Source organism: Colletotrichum truncatum (genome assembly GCF_014235925.2).
Source record: "Colletotrichum truncatum strain CMES1059 chromosome Unknown Contig_0004, whole genome shotgun sequence".
Classification (NCBI taxonomy): Eukaryota; Fungi; Ascomycota; class Sordariomycetes; order Glomerellales; family Glomerellaceae; genus Colletotrichum; species Colletotrichum truncatum.
In genome coordinates this window covers 508,364-532,705 of record NW_027222401.1, presented here as the reverse complement: position 1 = coordinate 532,705, position 24,342 = coordinate 508,364, and the positions used below count along the sequence as shown (strand labels likewise).

General features: G+C 49.3%; 8 protein-coding genes across 8 annotated transcripts; 4 read left to right on the top strand and 4 right to left on the bottom strand.

Moving 5' to 3' along the window:
• Window positions 1-2,431: 2,431 nt before the first annotated feature.
• Window positions 2,432-3,521, top strand: CTRU02_206928 (carbon-nitrogen hydrolase; the record flags this gene model as incomplete). The annotated part of the gene is made up of 2 exons (XM_036729456.1): window positions 2,432-2,542; window positions 2,622-3,521. 2 exons carry the CDS (start codon window positions 2,432-2,434, stop codon window positions 3,519-3,521), a joined length of 1,011 nt encoding a protein of 336 aa, XP_036578963.1.
• A 407-nt stretch (window positions 3,522-3,928) lies between these two features.
• Window positions 3,929-6,023, bottom strand: CTRU02_206927 (choline transport protein (amino acid permease); the record flags this gene model as incomplete). Its single annotated transcript, XM_036729457.1, has 11 exons — window positions 3,929-4,116; window positions 4,167-4,212; window positions 4,282-4,481; window positions 4,543-4,634; window positions 4,694-4,936; window positions 4,992-5,087; window positions 5,139-5,304; window positions 5,353-5,508; window positions 5,562-5,631; window positions 5,679-5,883; window positions 5,935-6,023. The coding sequence occupies 11 exons, from the start codon at window positions 6,021-6,023 to the stop codon at window positions 3,929-3,931; spliced, it is 1,551 nt and encodes a 516-aa protein (XP_036578964.1).
• A 1,039-nt stretch (window positions 6,024-7,062) lies between these two features.
• Window positions 7,063-7,989, top strand: CTRU02_206926 (bkrf1 encodes ebna-1 protein; the record flags this gene model as incomplete). Its single annotated transcript, XM_036729458.1, has 3 exons — window positions 7,063-7,237; window positions 7,287-7,348; window positions 7,408-7,989. 3 exons carry the CDS (start codon window positions 7,063-7,065, stop codon window positions 7,987-7,989), a joined length of 819 nt encoding a protein of 272 aa, XP_036578965.1.
• A 1,061-nt stretch (window positions 7,990-9,050) lies between these two features.
• Window positions 9,051-9,482, bottom strand: CTRU02_206925 (transposase; the record flags this gene model as incomplete). Its single annotated transcript, XM_070204800.1, has 1 exon — window positions 9,051-9,482. The coding sequence occupies one exon, from the start codon at window positions 9,480-9,482 to the stop codon at window positions 9,051-9,053; it is 432 nt and encodes a 143-aa protein (XP_070061333.1).
• Window positions 9,483-9,976: 494 nt separating this feature from the next.
• On the bottom strand, window positions 9,977-11,182 carry CTRU02_206924 (transposase; the record flags this gene model as incomplete). Its single annotated transcript, XM_036729459.1, has 1 exon — window positions 9,977-11,182. The coding sequence occupies one exon, from the start codon at window positions 11,180-11,182 to the stop codon at window positions 9,977-9,979; it is 1,206 nt and encodes a 401-aa protein (XP_036578966.1).
• A 1,316-nt stretch (window positions 11,183-12,498) lies between these two features.
• CTRU02_206923 (glycolate oxidase) lies at window positions 12,499-13,954 on the top strand (the record flags this gene model as incomplete). The annotated part of the gene is made up of 2 exons (XM_036729460.1): window positions 12,499-12,586; window positions 12,642-13,954. 2 exons carry the CDS (start codon window positions 12,499-12,501, stop codon window positions 13,952-13,954), a joined length of 1,401 nt encoding a protein of 466 aa, XP_036578967.1.
• A 373-nt stretch (window positions 13,955-14,327) lies between these two features.
• On the bottom strand, window positions 14,328-16,127 carry CTRU02_206922 (TNA1 is necessary for nicotinic acid import into the cell; the record flags this gene model as incomplete). The annotated part of the gene is made up of 5 exons (XM_070204799.1): window positions 14,328-14,921; window positions 14,973-15,209; window positions 15,290-15,630; window positions 15,696-15,821; window positions 15,914-16,127. 5 exons carry the CDS (start codon window positions 16,125-16,127, stop codon window positions 14,328-14,330), a joined length of 1,512 nt encoding a protein of 503 aa, XP_070061332.1.
• Window positions 16,128-23,297: 7,170 nt separating this feature from the next.
• CTRU02_206921 (uncharacterized protein) lies at window positions 23,298-23,621 on the top strand (the record flags this gene model as incomplete). The annotated part of the gene is made up of 1 exon (XM_036729462.1): window positions 23,298-23,621. The coding sequence occupies one exon, from the start codon at window positions 23,298-23,300 to the stop codon at window positions 23,619-23,621; it is 324 nt and encodes a 107-aa protein (XP_036578969.1).
• Between the last annotated feature and the right edge of the window lie 721 nt (window positions 23,622-24,342).

The following is a 24,342-nucleotide window of genomic DNA, read 5'->3' as shown; positions in this document are numbered from 1 at the left end:
AGAGTATGCCAAGAAGACGTTCGACGTGGTATATATGCCTACCGACGAGATGCCAGCAGACGGTCTCACAAAAGCACTCTCCCGAGCGAAGTTCGAACACTTCAGGGCACTTCTAAACCTACAAGACATTCGGGCACAAGTCACAAGAAGCGAAGAGAAACAGGTGCGCGCGAGCAATGCTGGCCCGGAGGCCGAAAGTTAAATTTTGACTTGGCCCCTGGCCAGGAAGCATGATACGCTCCCAAAGGAGCAAAAGCAAGCGTACTTACGCCCCGTAGGGCGGGCTCTTTTAACGACCTCGGAGGGAGGCCGCGTACGTGTCCATCAGGACGTTGTACGCGGGGAGAACAGCCGCCGGCAAGTGTCCTCCAACAAGGCTGTCAATGGCAGCACGGAGACCAGCCGCTTCGGCCACGGCCGGAACCGCTGCAGAAGAGTCAACGGGCAGAGGAAATAATAACTGATGGGCAACCCACGTTGTGGGCCAATCAGAAGGCAGGATTTTCAGAAAATTCAACTGGCAATAATAAGAGGCAAGTACGACGGTTGAATAAAGGAAAGTGCGATTATTGCGCCAGGCGGCGCGCAAGGGCGAATTTCGCCATATTCACATCACTTCGAGCACAAAGACCGAGGCGAATACAACAACACCTCTCTTTTGTTATATATATATTCACAAGAGGCTCTGAATAGCCTCATAATCTTGTATCTAGGCGATAGTAGCGATATGGCCTCGAGGCGCGGTTTTCCAGACGACTACGCGCCGTCTGGGGGGGTGTGTCGTGCTGGCTCCGGGCCTCCGGACCCACTCTGCCGCGTCTCGGCCGCGAGGTCACGTGACCTCGCTCCAGCGACCGTATTCTTAAGCGTCCTTCGCTCCGCTCGCTCACTTAGAGAATACAAGCCGTTTTGTTCCTAGTTGATGCCGCCCGTGCCTGACGTCGGTCACCACAGATGGTAATTCTTGGTCGGTAACGAAGGATAAGAGCATCTTCCAGTATACCAGGGAATTATAAAAGAACAGCTTCTTTTGCGTCTCAACAAAAGCTGACTCATCGCCAAGATTGTCGATAGATAGAAGTGTTTCGGCAAGCATCCGGAACTCAGCTTGGCCGAGTTTACGAGGGTCGTGCCAACAGAGGCTGAAGCCGAGCATTACCAAGGCTAAGAGAGACGAAGTATCCGTTGGATTGATTTTGTTCTCATCCCGTAAGGACTTCACAGCCTGGTCTCCGAGGCGTCCGCTAGATGCAGAAAGGCTGGGCGAGACCTCAGATAAGCATGCTGCTGCCATGCTTTGGATGATATAATAGAGTGAAGGAGAGTCGACCCAAAGTTTGGAAATTGTTGTTCTGTACGGATTCAAGTTACTATCGTAACAAGACATCATACCACATACTTCCTTGAAGTAGTACTCAACCAATGTTGATGAGTTGTCTTTCAGTGAAGGTGAGAGTGGCGTTTCATATCGACGTGTCGCAAGTTCACCCAAGGGCGTATGTGGATCAATCACGTTACAGCCTCCAACCGTTCTTTCCTTCAGTATTCTTCGACTTAAGCTAGATTCCGTATTTCTCGACTCCAGCTGTTGAAGGCAAAAGGTGGCGTCCGAGCTCGTGGTTGGAGAAGGGTGTTCTTTCTCCATCCCCATGTCTGGCAACGGGAAGAACGGCTCCAAAGTACTCATGTCGTGGGTATCAATGCTTTCAGGCGTATTAGAATTCATGAATACATTGAAAAAGTCCAATTCGGTGAGGTCTTTAGGGGTCTCCTCAAGCATTTGCAGCTCATGAAAAGAATTCCCTGATCTTTCCCGGACGCTTCCCGATTGGGGTGTCCATGAAGATGTGGGATTTTCGCGCGGTGATGTAGACGATGCGTTCCATCGTAATGGCTTTCGGTAGCCTGGGCAGGAAATTCCCAGCCTTTGGCAACGTGAGCAGTAAGGCTTTGCTTCGTCGCATTTGAGCTGTGAGGCTTAGCTATCAGCGGAGTCACAGGATAAAGTAGGGAAAGCTCAGTACTCTTTTGGATTTGCAAACAGCACATCCATTTCGGGATCTGGTGACTACTTTGCGTACAGGTTGCATAATAAGAATACCTTACAGAAGGCTCTAAGCAACCAGGCTCATTAGACGTTGTTTGTTCGGCATGCAGGAGCAATGTTGTCTCAGCAGCAATCATTCGCGATGTCATCGGAATGACTCATGGGTCAGCACTGGTGGGCCATGATCAGGGGGACTTATCAGTATCATTTGCGGGGTCCTGGGGGTTATTGCATAGGCCTAAACCATAATGGGCTTTCATAGGAAAAGGATACCATTACCGGAAAAGGAATAGATAGGCAAAGCTAGGGGTCGGACTATGTTGCCATCCCAGTGGTTATGATAAGGTCGGCTGGCGACATCAAGTCGGTATTCGGGTTTCTACAATGACAATTCTTCACTATTATTGTCAGCAGTTGGAAAGCAAATCCTACGATATGCCACTCGCATCAGACGTCAAAGAATTCAAGGTCGCACTGATACAGACTGCACCCAAGGTGCGCCACATAACCCCCAGTTCAAAGTGCTTCGCACCCAAGAATCGGAATTAATGCCTGGCTTCTTATGCTTGCTTAGAGTATCGATATTGAATATAACTTCAACCATGCTTCCAACCAAATCCGGCAGGCAGCAGCCCAGGGAGCATCTCTGGCCGTTTTACCGGAATACCATCTGACGGGCTGGGTGCCCGATGAACCTTCTTTTGCTTTAAGCGCAGAGGATGCCAGCCAGTTCTTAGAACAGTATCAGCAGTTGGCTGCGGAGCTGCACATCAACATTTGCGCTGGCACTATAGTTTCCGAGCCACCAAAGAGTCATTTTGCCAACGAAAAAGCAGCAAAGACACAACGCACTCTTCTCAACACCTCCTACTTCATTGACCATGGCGGCCAACTTCTTGGTGCCTACACCAAAACCAACCTCTGGATCCCCGAGCGCCAACACCTAACCTCAAGCGTTGACCACGCTCACCAAGATAAGATGCACAACGAGGCGCCTGCCACCAGTGCTCATCAGGTCTTCAACACTCCATTGGGGCCGGTCGGCATATTGGTCTGTTGGGATTTGGCCTTTCCCGAAGCCTTCCGTCAGCTTGTATTGGCAGGAGCAAAACTCATCATCATTCCCTCTTTCTGGACATTGTCAGACATGAGCAAAGAAGGATTAAAATACAACGAAAGCTGCGAGAAGCTGTTCGTGCAGTCCACGCTCACCACTAGAGCATTTGAAAACACTGCGGCCATTATCTTCTGCAATGCGACCGGCCCTCCAAATGAGGGCTTCTTCGGATGCAGTCAAGTTACAATGCCTATTGTGGGAACAGTGCCTGGTAGCTTTTCTGATGCCGAGGAGGGAATGAGAATCATTGACGTGGATATGCGACTTGTAGATATTGCAGAACAGAATTACCAAATTAGACAAGATTTGGCAAGGACCGATTGGCATTATGGTTACGTCAAAGGGGCAAAGCTGTAATCTTAATAAAATTCATCTGGTTGAGACAACATGATCCACTTGATATCTGTCTATGTTACTGTCCAACTTAGCAGAAGCGACAGTCGTTATACGAAATGACAAGTGGGCTGGCTTCTTGCAGCCTATGACTCTGAATAGTGCACAACCATACCTTCTAGTCTAACTTCACCGTTCAGGGGACTATCTATCGCTGCTGAATATATGTCAATTCATTATTTCGCCTTAATTATATGACACACAGAGGTTTTCTACTTATTCGAATGATGTTTTTTTGAATCACAATGCTTGTCAAGACCCTGCTTTTCTTCGTGTCTGTTCAGCTAACTCATTTGCAAATTACTATTGGCTAAGGCAAAATTCGCTTCACATATTATTAAGGGTGAATAGCTCTATTCTACAATCGCGGCTCATTCCTTATCTTGACCGTCAAAATCACTACCTTTTGCGACTATTGCACCCTGATTATTTGGGTTGTTGACAGGAAGCTCCTCTCCAAGGATAAGGTCAAATTTAGGACCATTATAGGTCTTGCGCTTTACAGTCCACAATACCGTGGCATAAACAATGAAGATACCAATCACAGCTGTGACATAGTCTGTAAAAAGTTAGATAACTGTTCGAATGGATCACTGAGGTTGTGCTCACTCATGGTAGATATGTCGATTGGTATAGCAGGCGGGAAGCAGAAGAACTAGGAGCGATGTGTAAGTATTCTAGTCGGTGAAATAACTTGATTGGTTAGGTGACCATAGCGACTCACAACAGAGGTGACAAGCACGAAGAGAACAGCAACCCAGTTTGTTACATAACCTAGGATTCCTTGCCCTAAGGAAAACTCTGGGGGGTTGGCTGACAACAGACGCCTGCCCCTGACAAGCAAAATCATGACGGGCAGTGCGTATGACAGATTCAAAAACAGTGTGCAACTAGCAATATACGCATTGAATGCCACTTCCGGACCTGTGTTTTCATGTCAGCCCACGACGAACGTATGAAGCTTGCGGGAAGCCGAGCTAAATACCGAGATAAAGAAGACCAAATAGTAGGTTGAAAACAGCTTGTACAACAATTGCGCGTACTGGAACGTTAAGCTTTGGGTGAAGGTGCGACAGACTGCAGATGGCTATGTCAGCTACTGGGCAATTAGCACAGTAAGGGTTTCGGTTGCTTACTATCTTGAGAAAGGCGTGCCATTGTCGCGAGCCATTGCCCATACCAGACGACTGCCAGACGTGACGCAACCATTGGCCCCATTGACAAAGCAGAGTGCTACAGCGACACTGAGAATTATGGCAGCAGCCCTGCTCTTAGTGGCTTGCAGAATTATTTCAGTCAGTGGACTCTGTGTCGGAGATGCAAGGAGCACATCAATGTCGACCGCACAGAATAGCATCACCAGTATGAACACAATGCCACTTGATAGAAGGTTAGAAGAGCCACATGCTGTCCGCGGCGTGGATGTCTACTCACGTAATACCTCCAACGAGCACGGCACCAACCATGGCTTGGGGCGCGTCTTTAGTTGGACGCGGCATCTCCTCTGTCATGTGAGCCACCGCATCATATCTGCAACTATATCAGTCATTGGTGATTTACTTCATAGGTGTCAGTACGAACCCTATGAAGCTGAGCGCAGACTGGAGTAGACCAAGCATCCATGCAGTTCCATCGCTCCAGCCGGTTGTGTTGGAGAAGTTGGTAAAGACGAACGAGGCATCCGTCTTTGGAGAGGTTGACAGTAGCACGATACTAATAACGATGACACTAAGCAAAGACCAGTATACTTGGAGAAAGTTAGCTGCGCTTCCCCCTGAATAACAACTGAACTCACAAGCCCCTTCGTTCCAGCGATTCAGGATGGGGTAGCCGAAGATGTTCAAGAACACCCCAATAATTGACACTGCAACGAACATGAGATAAGTACTCCACTTCGTTATTTCATAAGTGCCACCGGAACCTGCCACAGCTGCTGCTGCAAGAAATCGAGCTGTCAAGACGTAAGTTGTCGACATCCTCAAAATTATTAACATCAGATCATACCTCCAAAGTACGCAGCCGTAGTGTTGAGTGTGAGCCAGCCAGCAATGTTGATCCATCCAACAAAAAAGCTCTGTCACCTATTAGTGTCCATTATGATAGCTAAGGAGGAAGGCCCACCATAGGCTTCTTCCATTTCTGCATCGATAGAGCATAAGCATAGTGATACTGTCCGCCGGCTGTTGGATATATAGAGGCAAGCTCTCCAACACTGGCGCTCAAGCAGATATTGCAGAGCACGCAGAAGATGAAGCCATAAACAAAGGATACGGAGCCTCCGGATGGCATTACCAAGCCGATGGATCCAGCTAGAGAAATCCATGTGCTTGGATTGTGAGTTTTACGCGATATGCACTTTTTATGTGTTCAAACTTACTTTAGAATGGCGAAGGCCATACCAAGCATGGTTATTTTAGAAAATCGCTTTTGGAGGTGGCCATCCTGGCCTTCTGCTTGTCCGCCCATGATGGTTTCAGCACTGGGTAGCCTAGAAGGTGCTGAAAATCGAGGTTATGGAATGAGAAGATCCGAAAAGAGAGATTATTTGAGTTGCTTTTGATATATCCTTCAGTCATGTTCATGTATCATGCTATCTCATTTTTGATAACGTGTTTGATAAGAAGCTTCGCTGTTGTCGCCCACAATCTTTCTACGTCTCTAAAGACCCTGCGCAGCCAGGAATCATCATACTAATCCCGTGCGTCACTAACCCAAAAAGGCAGTCTTAAGCAAAGGAAACCAAACCCCATGATATCGGTGGGTCTCATACGCTACTAAGAGGTTCATAGTCGGTCGATCACCCCGCAGACGCTGATAAGGGGAATCCTTTTCGCGTCACTGCCGATGCGTATGGGGCTTGCTAATCCGATGAGCCGACAAAGGTGCTCCGGTTGCATTCAAATGCGGGGTCAACCAAGCCTGAAATACGTTCTCCCTCCCTAACTTTCATCTCTGGTTGACTGACTCGTAGGCTACTATGGCATCCTGTACTATTTGTGCTACTAACGGGAGATGAAATTGTAGAACAACGTAACACAACAAATTTGCTCTTCGTATGTGGAACATTTGACTACTACTGAGTGAGAGAAAATAGCTTAATTCGGAGCTCAACCATTCTACATTTGTAATGCCTTCTTCAAAAGAGCAGCCATTATGTACCGTTCAATGAAATCGTGGGCTGGCGATTAGTAATCTCTTAGAGTTGCCCTTTGCCTTGATTGACTTTTGTCAATGGTGCAGCCCGTGCACAACTGACAACGCGTGACTCCGGTGTTGAATAGGCTCCATCCGTCGTTTCAGACAGACGTGTAACGGACCGCAGCTAGCTACGTGAGGTCCAGGGCAGCCATCATCAAGAATGCCGTTTGCAAGAATCCAAAATTCATATATCTTGTTGGAATCAAACGCCAGGGACTAAAGAGGCGGGTATCTGGTAGCATTAAGCCAAGCCTATCATTCCAACTTCGCCGCGAAAGTCTTCAAAACATCCCAATTTCCACCCAATATGATATCAAGAGGGCCGCTCAAATACGAGGCCACCAAGCCTGGTCAACCTGTCAAGCCTGGAACAACTCTCCGCATTCTTGGAGTTGGCGATTCGATCACCGTTGGTTTCTTAAGCGACCTCGACGGAGGCGATGGTAACGGTTACAGGCTTAAGCTTCGGCAAAACCTATCAAGTACATCATTAATGAGCGATAGATGGATTCATGCTAACATGCTATGAAGGGGACTGCGTCGCTTTTGCCGGGACAGAATCGGTCCGCGGGACTATTCCTGACAACAATTTTGTAAGGATCTGCTACTCTAGAACACATGGCTTAGACTAACAAATATGGTCCAATATCAGGCTGCTTGGAATGGCAGAACCATTCAGTTCATTTCGGATAATATCGAAGCATCACTGAATCAGCGGCCCAATGTCGTTCTGGTACATGCAGGTACCAATGACATGAACCCTAACTTGGACATTGCGACAGAGGGCAACGATCCAAAATGTGCAGCGGAACGTCTAGGGCAGCTCATTGACCAGATAGTGGAAGCGTGCCCAGACGCTACTGTTCTTGTTGCTATGATTATCAACACTCTCGATGAGGCTCAGCAGAAGAATATCATCCCGTTCCAGCGTTTCATACCCGGCATCGTCGCATCGCGAGCGGCAGCAGGAAAGCATGTTCTCACTGTGAATTTCACCACTTTCCCTACAAGCTTGCTTCGAGACGGCGTTCATCCGACTAATGAAGGTTATCGTCACTTTGGGGATTATTGGTATGACTTTATAACCCAAATACCGAAGGAATGGCTTGACTCTCCTGTTGGAGGGGACCGGGACTCATTCACCCCAGAAGGCAAGACCGAATTCAGTGAACCTCGGCCAGAGAATGTCAGCTGGCCCAGGCGAATCTTGAACTTGCTCTGTCTGAAATTTTAAAGGGAGGAATGAATTTTATTCAATAGCTGAAATCAAGCAATAGTCACATTTTCACATCTTATCAGTGCCAGTGGCTCTATGATAATGCCATTGAGCTTTTGGCAAGATGTCATCGGTTTTGCCACGATTACCTTGAATTGAGTAGAAAGCCTTTATGACCACTTGGGTTGAACTGCATCTCGACGACGTGAGGAGTTTTTGATATCATCTTTCCGACTTTTATTCTCAGAGGTTTTCAACACCTCGTCTATCAAAGGCTTCCTATTATCTATCCATTCTCAACGTGGTTATTCTATTTTTGAATACATAGAATGTCATCAATGCCAAATCATGGGAGCTGCTGACTAAGATGTTTCCGCCTTAACACTCGGGTGTTATCGCCAACTGTCCGAAAGCCTTAGCACAGTTGTCGCTCATAAATCTGTCTACTTGAGTTTCAAACAATGCACGGAGTCATCTCTAAGGGTATTGGGAGGAGGTGACTGTAAATTGAGTGTACTCTGTTACGTCTGTGTTGACAATCGTTGGCTCAATGTTCGAGCATGTCTATTCAAGCAAAGATGTAGTAAATTGAAGACGCCTCGAAATATTTACTGTTCAATTCAATCATTGACAGTACCTAACTTAACTGATGAAGTTTCTAGCCTAATGTTTCTACTTCGCGTCGACTTCTGGAGGATTACCACAAGTTCTAGAGGGAGACTTCCTTCGCGGTAAGTGATAGATTATCTCCATTGTGTTTCTTCATATTTGAAAAATCCCTATCGTCTCCTTCTTCGGCCTCAGCCTCAGCTACTGCAATTCCTAAGTATTTGGCAAGACTACTAGAATAGGTTGGCGTGACCTGGGTGTCTCTGATCACTCGAGTAGCCCAAATGGATGACCCTGCTGAACTAAAACTCTAGCTCATCGTGGGGTCAATTTCAACACGAAAGACTGAGGTAGTGATGTTGAAAAATGCAGCTAGTTACGCTATAACGTCGCACACCCACTTCTCGCACACCCCCACATTTCGCACACCCATAAATTGGGTCATCATGAGGTATTCATCAACTTCATAACTATAAGTCTGATTCGTCTCCTGCAACTGTGATACTATCGCCAGTTTTAATAGGTAATTCAGGCTCGCTAGATTCATCTGAGCTATCCTCAATTTCGCCAGCCTCAATTTGGGCTTTGTGAATTGCCTCAATGTTGGCAAACTTCGAATTTGGGCTCATTTGGACCTTACGCCGCTTCCGTACCATTCCAGCCTCAACTTCTGCTTCCAACATTGCAATCTTCTTCTCTGCTGTAGCCAATTGATAGTCCTTTTCATCAAATCCCTTTTGAACCTTCCGAAACAACAGTCGCTGCGTTTGCTGATCTTTATCCAACTTGCTGAATAAGCTAAGTTGATCATATAGATCAACTGTCTTCTTGGGCGTTGACCAGGCTACTATGGATGTAGCAGATGCCCAGTTTTCGTCTTTTCCACCATCAGAGGCCCTCATAGGCGTAGAATAGCCTGGCTTTGAGTGTTACGGCCAGCTATCTGACAGTAGGGTTCTGCTAACAGAAGGTGCAGTAAGAGACTAACACTGGTTCGTAGAGGTCGTTCTGGTAGATCGTAGGGTTAGGGTAAGGTGATCAGTCTTACACTATGGTAACGAGGTTCTTAGTATTCACAATACTGAGAGGTAAGCTGAAAGTCATTCGAGGATGAATCACAAGTTGATTGCTGAAGAACTATCTAGAGGGCTTGAGCAGGTACTCAAGTCCTGGTCTATATAGGAGTCTATCTACACGTATTGTCTGTAGTCGTTGGAGATCATATTGATCGAACATGATCCGTTGGCCCCCAACTCTTCTTGGATCATTCTGACCTAGAATGATTCATCACGTGACTTGTTCCGTTCTATAGTTCTTCCGTTCCGAGAGGTTACCTTTTGTTCCCGTGGCCCTGCATACAAAGTCCTGTCATAACCGCCCAACCGAGTGGGTCCTGTTAGGTGTATCTAACGGGTCGTAACATTGAGGGCTTGGAAGCATTCTCAAGCAGTAGAGGGCTCATGAGCGGTCGAGCTATCGAAATGGGCCATAGTCCTGTTGCTTTCCAGCCGCTTCTGATATTCTTGCTTGAAAATGCCATCTGGCGTGCTTTTCCATAGCAGGTAAGAAAGTTCCGTTTGCCTACAACTGTAGAATCGTTGTGTTGAATGAGGTATCCAAGCTCTTTTCGATAGGTCGCCTTGAGAGGCCCAAAGACTGCTTGGTCTAGAGGTTGGAGAACGTGGGATGTATGTGGCGGTAGGAAAAGGAGATATATCTTGTGTTTATAACAGAGATACATAAATTCTGTTGTTTCATGACTGCCATGACCGTCTAGGATCAATAGTCTCTGCTCAGAGGGATGATCAGGCTTAGTCAGAGGGATAAAGATGTTCTCAAGCCATTCCACAGCTGTAGAGTCTGAAGTCCAGCCATTCTCAGTTGCTGTGAACTTCCAACCACTGTAAATATCACGTTTATGGATATCAAGAGGAAACCATTGTTGTTGAACCGATTTCCCTCGATAAATAACAAGTGGAGGAAGCGCCTGACCAGTTGCAGAGACACACTCAAGCATAGTTGTCCAAGCCCGAGACCCAGGCTGTTTTTTTCGCATTGATGAGCTTTCTGATGATCCCAGTACTAAGCCATTTGATCCTCTGCCTTCTAGGATACCAGTTTCATCCATGTTATAGCGATGATGTGGTTTGATCGCCTTGATCTCTGGAAGGGCGAGTTGTTGAAACCATTGCCTGATTACATTAGTTGAGGCCCCATTGACACGCTTAGAATCGATGGCTCTAGCTCTATGAACCTTGATTGATGGATTTCTCTTAATAAAGAACTGAATCCAGTTTCTCCCAAGTGGCTGGGTAGTGCCTCTGATGTCTAGGATTCGCTGGGCAAATTCCTTGAGTTGTTGATGTGTTGGCGGCAGCCCTAACGCCGCCTGGATACGCACCCATTCAGCTAAGTGACTTTCCTGTGCTGGAGATAGCTTCTGGAAGCTAGAGAAAGCTACATTTCTTGCCTGTGAACCCTTTAATCGAGACTGGAGGGTTGATGGTGGAATTCCAGCATCATGAGCTGCCTTTCGGACACTCTGCCCACTTGCAACTGCATTGAGAGCTTGATTGACTTCTGTTTCCGTATACTGGCCCATTAAGCGTATAAGAGTAACTATTCAAAGAATTATAATAATCGCTGTAAAAGTGGTGAAGATATTAAAGAATGTTGAAGAGGGTAAAATTCTACATGAGCGATTTATGGGTGTGCGAAATGTGGGGGTGTGCGAGAAGTGGGTGTGCGACGTTAAGGGGGGGCAGGATATTTTGATATTGCCTTAGACAATGAATAAGCATTCTTAGTCTTCAAATTGGCGGGTCGTCTTCTCTAGTGTGGGGGTCAACTCAGCGACCCCAACCTCCCAAGCTCGGTCCGCCAGTCTCCACATGATGATGACAACTACCTCACTTCTTGTTATCCAGGAACGCGAAGGATTCAGGTTTGTGGGCCATGTCGGATCAGGGGTTTTGGCTCCAATGCCACTCAGAGACTTTTATTGGACACATGGCAGGGAGGATTGATTGGAGGTTACATAATTAAAACTTCTTATGATTGCACGAACTGTTGGTGTTCAAATTTGACAGTTTTGACACCATCAACCCTTTTTTTTGCATGAAATGGGCCACAACCTCTCAAATTTTGAGGTGTACACGCTCTTTTTGGATCCCAAGATGTTAACGGTACAGCTGGACAGCTGCAGCGCACTTCGCTGACTCAATGTCGGCAATCGTCAGGACGCGGTCTCTCTTGTGAGGTCAACAACCCGGGATTTCTTCCCGATGCTCACCCCGCATGAACGAGTCAGCTTCCAGCAGGGACCCATCCCGGGGCCCCGGACAACTCCCGAGCACCTAGGCACACCTCCAACAGTTTCTCCGCATGAGGTCTAACATCGACACACCCATTTCCAGTCAAACGAACCCCAGCAGCGGAGCCGCACCACTTTTCGTGGGGATTCAGTCGCGGGGAGTCGTGAGGAGAACAAGCCAAGGATAGAGACTCCATGACCAGCACACCTCAGTGGGGGGTTTCACTAGCCCTTTGTAGAGGGATAGCAATGCGTCATGTGACTATCAGCTCAGTTTCCAAAGGGAGCTACCCCCGGCCCGGACTTCAGTCCGCTCTTCGATGGAATAGGACCGACTTGGTCTTAGATTTGTGACCCCCACGGACCATTCCCCAAACTTGAAGGGTCATGAAGTTTGGTGGAGCTTGATTCCTTGGAACCCCGTGGGTCGTCATTCGTGGGGTGAAAGACCCATCGACTTGCACAAAGGGAACTGGCTCTCGGGTTGCCCTTACCGACAAATCTATCAGATATTCATCGTGAGCCTCATCTCAAGAGCAACTGTCGAACTCATTTGTACGCACCAGATACTGATAAGCGGCTCAGCTCAGGCTATCAAGGTCACGATGGTTGTTAGCGGCACGGAAGTAGCAAAGAACAACACCAAAGACTCATGCTGGGTTGTCATCCACGGCCAAGTATGGAATGTCACAGGTCAGCACCTCGGCCGTCTACATCACCCACTCATCTCATTGACAAACTACTCCAGAGTTTCTTGAGGAGCACCCAGGCGGCGCAAAGCTCATCTTCAATTGCGCCGGCCGCGACGCAACAGAAGAATATGACTCCATTCACAATCCAGATCTCATCGCAGAGACCCTCTCACCAGACTGTTGCCTGGGACCCGTAGACCCTTCAACACTTCCGCAGCAGTCATCAGCACCCGAACCAGAGAAGCCGAAGCCTGCCTTCCCACATTTGGGTGCCATCATTAACGCCGACGACTTTGAGAAGGTGGCGGAAAAGTATCTGTCGGAAATGGGATGGGCGTACTACTACTCTGGCGCGGAGGACGAGCTGAGCTTGCAGGACTCGCGGCGCATCTTCCGGCGGCTGGCACTCCGTCCGCGGGTGCTTCGTAACGTCGACGCCATCGACACCAAGACTTCCATTCTAGGCCTCCCTTCATCCCTGCCGTTCTACATTTCGCCGACAGGACAGGCAAAGTACGCTCACCCGGAAGCCGAGACACTCATTTCAAAGGCGGCAGGAAAGGAAGGGATCATCTACTGCATGCCCACGAAACCTAGCGCCTCGATAGATGCCATCTTCGGCGCGAGGGTCAGCGACCAGCAACCACTTTTCTTCCAGCTATACGTGGACCGAAACCGCGAAAAGGCACAGGCCACGATCCGCAAGGCAGAGAGTCTCGGGGCAAAGGCTATTTTCGTGACGGTGGATTCACCCGTGATCGGAAAGAGGGAAAGGGATGAGAGGTTGACTGTGGGAGACGAGCCGTTTTCCGAACCGAGCGGTGTAGCCAAAACGACGGCTTCGGGGTTGCTCAACGCCGGGCTGACGTGGACCGATTTGGAATGGATCCGGGAAACGACGCCACTGCCGATTGTCATCAAGGGAATACAGTCTGTCGAGGATGCTCTCATCGCGTATGAGCACGGCGTTGATGGCATTGTCCTATCAAACCATGGCGGACGGAGTCAGGATACCGCACAGGCGCCAATGCTGACGCTATTGGAGATCAGGAGGTACGCGCCGCATCTTCTTGCGCCCGAGGCGAAGAAGAAGTTCCAGGTCTTTGTGGATGGAGGTATCAGGCGCGGTACGGATATTCTCAAGGCACTGGCGCTGGGTGCGAGCGCTGTTGGTATCGGAAGACCGTTTTTGTACTCCATGACGGCAGGGTACGGAGAGGCTGGAATCAGAAGATTGCTGCAAATTTTGAGGCATGAGTTGGAGACTAATATGGCACTGGCGGGGGCTGCGAGTGTGAAGGATATTGTGCCTGAATTGGTAAACAGTGAGAGGGCAGAAAAGGAGGTAACTGGTAGGGTGAAGTTGTAATTGGTTGGCTGAGACATGTAATGTATTGTGCCTGGCAAATAGAGCGTTAATGAACATGAAGATTATATTTTTCCTCGCATTTTTTCCTATTTGCGACCTTCATTACTCTTCTTTTAGTCTCTTCATAATTATGTGTGGTAAGGTACTTCGCTCATGTAATTTCAGCTTAAATTCAACTCAGTTTCTACTATTCTTGGTCATTTTTCCTTGGCCAGGAGCTTAGCAAACGAACCGGGACTTTCACAAAATTGAATCTTAGAACTTTTCTGGGTTCTTCTTCCATTAATGTAAATTCGATTATCTCCCCTAATGCGTATACTTAAAACACATAGGTATTCAAAAAAGACATCATAACTAGCAACACCAAATCCCCTTAGATAAGGTACCTGAACCCACCAGCAACCTGTGCCTCGGTCGGACCATGCTTGCCGCAGTCCTCACCCCTGTCCAACTTGGCATTCTGCCTCCGCAGCCAAATCCTCGTGACGGTAGCAAACCCAATCGCGAGGCCGGTAGCCGCAATGTTCACAATAAACGCAGTAATGTATCTCGGCGCGCCGTAGTACAAGTAGCTACCCCAGATGTTGGGCGTGTTGCACATGGCGTTGATGAGAGCGATGGCGCTGGCACGTTTGACGCTGGGCTGCGACAGACTGCCGGTGATCCAGGACAAGATGACGACGGCGGCGGCGTAGAAGGATCCGGGGAGGAGCATCATGGCGACGTAACGCGCGGCGATGTTGATCGTGGACACGGCAATGATGTTTGCGACGAGGGTGATGCAGAGGGGGATGACGATGTGCAGGTAACGCTCCTGCTTACGGTCGGAATGGAAGCCGTTGAGAAGCATGGTGATGACGCAGAGGAGGAAGGGAGGCGCGGTGAGGGCGTAGGTCATGGTGCGGGAGAAGCCCAAGCCGCCGACGACAGAAGGGAAGAAGTTTGCGACGGCGCCGACGATGTAGGTCTGTTGAGAGTTAGTGAGGCTTCTTGTAAAATGGAAGACGGAGATGCTTACAGAGTACAGGATTCCCATGAGCATCCAAGTCTTGGGGTCCGTGACGGCCATGAGGAAACCCTTCAACGCAGTCACCTCGCTCGAGTTGTCCTCCTGGCCCTGGTCGAGCGTGTAGTTGTACTGGACCCATTCGCACTCCAGCTGAGTCAAGGTAGGAATCTTCTTGTTGGAGTTGGGGAGGATCATCGCGAAGGGGATGGCAAGACCGACGGTGATTACTCCCTCGACGAGGAAGAGCTATTGTGAAGTTAGCCACCCCGTTTTTTTTACCACGCCACATTTAAGAAAAGGAGTTTAGAGGGTAAAGAAAGACTCACCCATCGCCAACCAGAAAGACCATGGGCTCCATCAAGGGTCAGGATACCAATGGCAAAGAGGCCGCCAAAAGCATTGCCCAGCTGCGAGCCGGAGTAGAGAATAGCAGTTCTCAACGCAAACTGCTTACGGTTGTAGAACAGAGACAGAAAGTAGAGCGCTCCGGGGAAGAAGATGGCCTCGACGAAACCGAGGAAGAAGCGCGCCATCAAAAGGCCTTCGTAGTTGTGTACGACGGCCATCAGAGAGGAAATGACACCCCAGCCAGCCATGCCTCCGCAGATGTAGATACCGGGCCACTTAATCTTGCCGACAATCATGTTGGAAGGTACTTGCATCAAGACTATAGAAAACCGGTGTAAGTAAAGTAGACATGCCGGAGTAAGGGAACCCGCCAAGGGGACATACTGTAACCGACGAAGAGAATGCTGACGGTGGTTTGGTACTGGACTTCACTGAGGTTCAGCTCTGTAGTGATGTTTGCGAGTTTGGCACTGGCGATGTTTTGTCGGTCGAGGTAGTTGACTAGAGGCATTGTTAGACCGACAAGGCTAATTTAGGTCGTAGTGATATGTACTTACGGACATACATGATGACCTGTCTCATGTTAGCACAACATTCAACACAAGACACATGCTTTTGAGGGCACAAACTTACCATGATGGGCATGATGACCAGGTCCATCTTCAACGTCGCCTTCTTTCCAATCTTGTCATAATCTTCCTTGCTCAGAGCCGCCAAGCTGGCAGGCATAGCGAGAGGGCCATTCTCAACACTGGATTTCTCCCCATTGCTGTCCTCGATCTGGTCCAAGGACCGCTCCCTCTTCTCCATGTCCATTGTTTTCGTAAGTCGACTGAGTGGAAAAGGTCTTGGGAGTATGTCGATGAAGGAAAAAGGGAATCTTGAAAAGGGGGGAGAGGAGATGATGAGAAGTCCGGACGAGATCGAAAATGCGGCGAAAGAAGGGCGGGAGTCGCCCCAACTTAATCAATCTCTCCCCCGGTCACCTCTTCCTTGGAGAAACCCTACACTTCCTGCAAAAAAAAAAAAAAAACGAAAAAACTGCATTCTCCCAGTCACCGGGCTGCCGTTGTTCGACACACACCATTGCCTCCTAACCAGCCCCAACGTGGAGAATGAGACTACGAACGCGGGGAAAAGCCCCATGGGGTAGTCCCAACTTCCGAAATCCCCCTCGCTGCCCCCCAAACAGCTGATGATACGGAGCACACTACGTGTGTATCTTAAAACCCCCCACCGCTCTTTTGTCCGCGCGGTGTCAGCCTGCGCCCGGACAAAGAACTGGTCTGTGATCCTATGCCTAGGCTGCGGGTGGGACTTCGTGGGGGTCAGATGTTGGGGTAAAGATCGGGGATGTGAGGGAGATGATGATCTTGTCACATTGCGACTCAGATCCCCGCGGAGAGAGCTTCTAGCTCGTCGGCCACCTATCATTGAACTCACTAGTTCTGCTGACGTCCAAAAACATCATCGGGGACGTGTGCTTCATTAGATTATAGTCCCGGGTAGCTGGAAACGAAAGCAGAGTTCGCGGCACATGGGGTGGATGATAATTCTCTTTCGTAGCCATCTACCATGACCCCCACCCAATAATGTTGTCCATGAATCGCCGACCGCTTAGTAGTAGTCCAGGTGGTTGGCCACTTCCATTTGGGCATCGTACGAGGACTTGCTTATTCCACCGCTTGTCATCGAATTGCCGGGTGCAGCCGATAAATCCGAGGCGGAGCGGTGATGGTGATTGGGTGCGGTGTTGGAGGAGATCACCAACAAATTGACGTAAAAGGAGTTGTGCCTCGATTTTTCGGAAGAAAGGATCTTAAGTATTGTTCTTACTTGTTGAGATTGTTGGGCCGCATGGCAAACTTGGCCCATTGGCAGCTTGCTTCCGATGGCACCCGAATCGAAGTGTTTGACGGCTGAACGGATATTCCATGTACAAAGCAGCCTGATTGATGTTGAGCTGCCTACGCAAGTAGTATCAGTAGAAGTACTGAGACCATCTTGAAGAAGACTCGGCACCGGAGAAAATCGACAAAAGAGGTTTCTGTCTTTCTTATCGGCTTTATAAAGCATAGCATGTGTGGTTATATCATTGGCCTGAATGGACGGGTGCGTCTGTTCAGCCAACGATAGATGGGAGAGTAGAACTCGAATTTTCAAAGTCCTACAGCACCTGTGTTTGCATCATACCATTCTATGTAAAAGTCCAGTAGAATGCAATGCAGGTTATTTAATGAACATCTTATGTGCTCTTGCTTGAAATGCAAATACTAAAACGCAGATATTTGACATATTCTCATACCGGAGCTTCAAATTTCTTACAACTCAGCTAAAAAGAAACGGGATCAGAAGCGGAGGTAAGAATAAACATAGATAGAAAGGAGAACATATCAAGATATCAGGAAACAAACGCATATATGCTATCTGAGCAAAAAATGAAAGTGAGTGCTTCAAGAGAAAAATATAGGTCCATCCAGGATTCGAACCTGGGCTTACGGAAAATTCCAATCGAAATCAGAATCCGACGTCCTAACCAACTAGACTAATAGACCGGCTGTAACCGAAACTGTTATAGTGGGTTGCGTCGATAACTCGTGAGGGAATTCACAAATCTTGCGTGTGGGTTCAGAGCCCTCAGTGTGCAGAATCTCACGCGGAACCGGAGCCGAGCCGGGAGGCTGAAGAGCTGGGTTCTCTGAGACTGTCCGGCAAGAGTCGTAAGAGTATGAGGTTGACGAAAGTTTAGACCAGCCATTGTACTCAAGGCAAAGTAATGGAGTAGTCGATGCAAAGCACTCTTCACTCAATTCATATTGCGAGTAGCTGTCGGATAGCCATCCGAACCCGCATTTCTGGCGAAATAGTGCTTCATCACAATAATACGCAAGCCAAAACATAAATACTTGGCACATCATTAAAGCGGCAACTCAAATCGCAGCATTGTCGTCAACAAGTCTACTCAAAGCTGGAACAAACGCAAGAGATTTCGAGCACCAACTGCTACGTTCAGTCGGGTTGACTCTGGCAGAGGTAGCTGAAGCTCAATCTTTGCCGCATCTTTCATTCTTGATCTGACAGCACCCTTTAATTCTGTCTCGATACCCTTTGCGCATCTGTTGCCCGAGCCCTGCAGCACAGATTTCTACCCCCCGTGGTCTATCATTGCGTGCAGGGCTTGCGCAAGCTAATTACCCTCGGCGGTACCAGAGTTTGGGGATTACGTGCGCTCAGATGAACGTGGATATTTGTTTCAAAACGCTTGAGATTAATGAACAAGGGCCGTTTCATCGGATGTCAAGATCGGACACCGCCAGGGAGCCCGGTAACGGTCATAGCAAACAGGAGATGTCAGATTGTCGCCGTTCGAGAACGCCCTACATGCCAACTCTTCAGATGATGTACTGCACAGTTGCCGCGTGGTGCCGATTGAAGCACTGCATGCCTCCCTTCAATGCACTTGGGACCATCCTCGCACATCGGTCCACCGGTTGTCTAGTTAGCCATGCTGGCGAAGGCAGTGACGACGATGACGATGACGAAGGGGAATTCGGCGCTGGCCCCTTGGTTATCGGCCCAAGCGGCGGAAGACGGGGGCGGGTCTCCGGGGATCGCTTCGTGTCAGATAGACAGTTAGGAAGTACCTCCGTCGGCTCCGTCAGGAGCAGAAATTACTGCCAGCCGCGTACCTAGTGAGCATCTCAGTAGTAACCACATGGGCGTGCCCACTCGGGCAGCAACGTCATGTCATGCAAAGTGGAGAGCCACGAGACAATGTCGAAGTGGTGCAAGGGAACTCTGGCTGATGTGCCCACGGGCAAGCAAGGGTGCTGTCGGGGGGGTTACGGTAGCGCTGCTTCAGAAGGTTTGACTGCACCCCGAATTGAAGGGTCTAGGTAGCTATGCACGTGTGCTTCGTAAGAAATCGTCCGTAGTGCTTTTCTGGCTTCAACAGCCGGGTACGCAACGGCACGCTGCGTCGTGCATACATGATGCAGGTCAAAGCAGGCGGCCGTTCGTTGAACGAGACCTGGGACGACATTCTCGAGACACTTTCGATGCGAAAAACAAAAGCAAGAAGGAAAGTTGGAAATGATGAATACGGACGAGCTGAGCGTTTGCATGATGCATGCGGTCGTGGTCGCTCAAAACGAGACAAATCAGAGGCGGCATGCTGACAACCTAGCAGTGGCCAGAATTAGTGTTGTGCAGGCTTTGCACTGCAAACTCGCACAGCATGGCGCAAAATGCGACGGCGCTGCAACGCATTGTTGATCCTTGATCCACCAAAACGTTGGGCGCAGTATGTACCTGGCAGTCTGACTCTATCGCAACATCTCATTTTTGCGCTCGGTGGCGTGCGACGAGCCTAAAAAAAATCTTTCGCTTCCTTTCAGCCTTTTCATGTCCTGGAAGACCCGGGCCGAGATTTATGGTTGGAACAAAATTTTCACAAGGTGCATAAGACCGGTCCCAGGCGCGGGACAAGGCGGGACGAGAAGTCTCGGCAGCGAATCCATTCTGATTGATTTTTCTCTTTGATGAATGGATAGTCCCCTAGTTTAGCCGGATGGAGAAACCTATGCAGTAAGCTCGATTGTCAAACGACAGGCCCACGGTTGGAAGTCGGTCAAAAGGCCGCAGGCTGCGGATACAGCTTCTAGGCATCCGTACTGCAAAGTATACTTCCGTCACCCGCGGATGTGCTGGCCGTGGGTCTAGACAGGCCTTGCATGAGGTCTAGACGATTCAGCTGAGGCAGACTTGGGTACAATGATTTGGTCCTAAACTCGCAGACACTGAGAGCAAGCGCCCTGCTGGCCATGTGTGACGCTGAGTTTCATAACGTGGCAGCGAGCATTCGACCGCGACGTGTACAGGGTGATCGAGGGGCACTCAGCGTATGAATGTGCTGGTTCCGCAGACACTGGTGAGGTCTTGGTGTTGCAACCGAGGTTCTAGATGTCCCTGTTGCGACAGATGCCTGTCGACAATCAGTACAACTGAGCAGATAATCCAAGCTTGGACCAGGACTTGCCCTGAGGAAAAGAGTCAAGCCTTGACAGTGGAACATGAGAACCCAGCGACGTCGCAGCGCGAGAAGGGGTTCGTTACTGGGTTCAGTGATCTCCGTCAGTTAAGGATCCTCCATGCTCGTGGATGCGAAGGTGGGTATTTTTCATCGTAGTTCATCTTAGGATTTGCATTTGCAGCCCCCAAATGAGACGGGCATACTATGTAGCACGCTGTGACAAGGTAGACACGTTCGGATGAGGACAAGATGGGACCGAGACAGATGGGATGATTCTTGTCATCGGGCCTTCGATCGCCAGAATGCAGAGAAGGGCAAATGAAGGCTGCAGGTATCGGCCTTGTTCTTTGTTCCTGACGGTGGTCGCGTGTGGTGGCCTTAGTGCTGTGGGCATGATGCGCGTAGATGGCGCGCTAGAAGCAAAAATTGCGTTGCGGTCATGGTCGACGAGAAGGGAAAGGAATCGACGCTAGAAAGACGCTTCTCCGCGTGATCTGGCCGGGGATTTGGAACGAAGATGATGACATTTGAGCTGTACTTTGTCCGTAGTAGATTGTTTGATGGTCGGACAAATCAGCTGTGCTCTAGGTAGTACTACTACGTAGTGACTGTTACTATTCTGTACGTACCTTCCTTACTATAGGTTACCTTTCTTGGTGCTAAGATTAAGCACAGACCGTCGGGCGATGATGCTTGGGAAGGAAGGACCTGAGGGTTTTTGCGGAGAGTGCCTTCCAGGTTCTGTTCAATAGATCCTCTTTGGCAGGAAAAGGTTATGGGAGCCTCAGCGACTTGCCTTCCCAAAATGCCGCACTGACGGAGCAAAACTGCAAGCACTCCCAACGCCCAGGAATTGAAGCACACTAGAGCTAGCCGTGCCGGGCTTAGTGGGAAGCAGCCAATGCTAGCCAATGCAGGAACAAGCTGGCAAGCGTTACATCTCATCTCGCAGCCCTCTCAGTGGTGTCAGCATTGAGAAAGTCCCCCCGGCCGAAACCAGTCGCCAACGGTCTTGGTGCGGGCCCCCTTTTCGACACAGGAAATTGTGCAATTCGGTGGTTTATGAACGCCCACTCACATTGCATCTGAATCGGGAATGGAGGCATTTTTGATTTTTGCGCGGCAAAGACAAAAGAGACGTCGCTGTGGTGCCGAATGACCAGTTGTTAAATTGTGCTATTTCATTTCAGCAATATCTAATGATATCTAATGTCGCCACTAATCCACAATGCCTTTCTTTTTTCCCACCGAGTCCAGACAAAGGAGATATGACCGTTTGTGTCTCGGCCGACATGGAGGAGTGGAGAGTCAGAACCAGTTGGATAATTATTCGATTTTGCCTCTCTAACAAAACCAAAAGGCTCAGGCCACACAGGGCTGAGGAAGTGGAAAAAAAACTTGAAAAGCAAAGAAGACGGCGTGGTTATTCTTGGTGTCGCCAATGACTAGCATTTTTGTTAGCCTAGGCAATTGGGCGTTTAAGCTCACACTCAGCCTAGAGGAGGAGGCGAGGAATTCTAAGAAAAGAGATGTCACTGCTTCAGGACGAGCAAACGAACACTATCCCGCGACACTGCCCTGCCGATCCTTCGTTGCTGTCGCGATGAGGCTGTTTGCAGCGTGCACAACACTTTGCACATAGTACACAAATGTCATAGTGCAGCCAGTAAGGCAGAGCGACGGCAAGGATACGTAGTGTTTAGGTCAACGGTTGAACGAGAGCAACGCTGTGATTTTGCGCCTTAATTTCCCGCCATGAATCTAGACCCCTGCTGATGTGTCAGAGTATAGATACATGTGCCACAGGCCATGATTGTCCAACTGTCAAGGTCACCGCTACTTGCAGAAAGATATGCTCTAGGGTCCGATTCGGGTTGGCAACCCGCACAAGGACATGGACCCCACAATGCCTGTGGAAGGCAGGCACGGGTACCTTGCAGTGACTTTGCAGTACCTTGCCGGCCGAGTGCTCTCTCTCGTCCGTTATTGGTGGTTGCAGCCGCAGCCCTCATCCAGCTTACACACATACATAGTAGCAGTAGCAGTAGTACACCTTTTGCAACCAGGGGGGCCTCCTTCCCTCTGGGTCACTACGCCGCCTCTTGCCATGCTCGGGGGAACTAGAAGCCAGACACTGGCCTGGGGACCGCGACTAGGAAGGTAGGGCCGAGCACTTTCCAGTCAACTTTTCGTTCGTTCCTTCCTGGATCCGGATACCTTGTATCTTGTACCCACGGGCCACAGAGCCAACGACGTGCTCCTCCCGGCCATCCTCCTGGCCCTCCTCCTGCTTTTTTGGGGCTGGGGCGGCTTGATTTGCTTGTGCGTCTTTCCCTGTTGGCGCTTGCATCGTCGGTCTTGTCGCTCATTTCACGCTTGTTGCCCTCACCCGCCTGTCTCCCCACACCCAAAACCCACGTCTTGTCCACTTTTTCACCGTTATCCGCCCCTCTCCTTCTCAGCGGACTCTCTTATTCAAACTACTTCCCCCCCAGAAGCAGCCCACAGACTTCGTTGGCAAAGTCTTACTCCCTCACCATCACGCACAGTCGTTGAAACAAACATAGCCCGACCAAACCTGAACTACTCGCCGCGCAAGTATTCAGACTGACGCTCATTCCTGTCTTCCATCCGAGAATAGACCCCCCGTCTCGTCGCAGAAAGAAACCCGACGATACACCAGTCACATCGCTCAGACCCCAACACATCGCTTTGCGCCAGCACATATATACACCATCACATCTGGCCACCGCCGTCACACCTCGAGAAGGAACGACAGTTACCAGCAGGATTTACAAAACAACACTCTCTTTGAAAGACATCTTATTAGCATCGTGATTGGAGATATAAAGTCGATTTTGACTCACACGACACATCACATATCAGCAACATCATCAACTTTGACAGTTTATAACCACATTCCATCAAACATCTCAACACCAACTACAGCTACAATGAAGGTCACTACGATTATCGCAGCTTTCCTGCCCGTTCTGGCTCTTGCCCAGAGCGATGCCAGCGCGACTACCGTCACCTCCACTGCCACCCAGACCATGACTGTCACACTCTCTCGCCTTCACACCGAGACCATGACCTACGCCGGTAACAACACGGCGACGATCAAGGCCACTGCTTCTACCGGCGGTAGAACTGTCGCTTCTGTGACGGCCGCTGCTCCTGCCGCTACTACTTCCAAGCCCAACGCCGGCACAAATCTCAACGCTGGCAACATCGCATTTGCTGGAATTGCTGGCATGATCGCCGCCGCATTGTTGTAAAGCACGCCTGATGAGAGAGCAGAAGATGACGGATGAGAGGAGGCGGCGGAGGATCCAGGAGGAGTTGCGATGTGGTTGAGATGGATGACCAACCACATGTTACTGTCGCACCGAGCCCTTCGATGCGACATCTCATCAACCTTTCTTTTGTCTTGCGCCTGACGCTGTTTCAACGCCAACGCGCTTCACTAGAGCGTTGCCCAATTTTTACGAACTGAACGATTGTAAAGATCGGATAACTATCTCAGTTGACTACGCCAACAACCGATACCCTATTCCTCTTCGACCCTACCATGCGCGATGCTTGCATCGCCTACCTGCAGGAAAGGAAGCAAGGACTTGTCATTAGGGACACTTACCACGACAAACCTTTTTCACTCTTTATTTCAACCGGGCACAGTTGCACTCCAAAGACGGCAGCAGTGTCTCGACTCAACTTTCTAATACTTCGATTCTTCCCCAGCAGCACGAGGGTCGCATGGAATGCGAAGTCGATCTCTACCCTTCATGCGCGCCGTGTGCTCGTCTCAAATCTTTGAGATCTCATCCACTGTTCATCCCATGTCTAAAGACAGGGAAGATGAGACGAAGCTGTTTCAGATTTGGTCACGACCCCCATCTGACTGCTTACAAACGCTCAAGATCAAGGCACGGCGCAGCTGCAGGCGTGCTCGCTGGCTGGAAAACAAATTTATGAGATCATCTCTGCGAAGATTGCTCC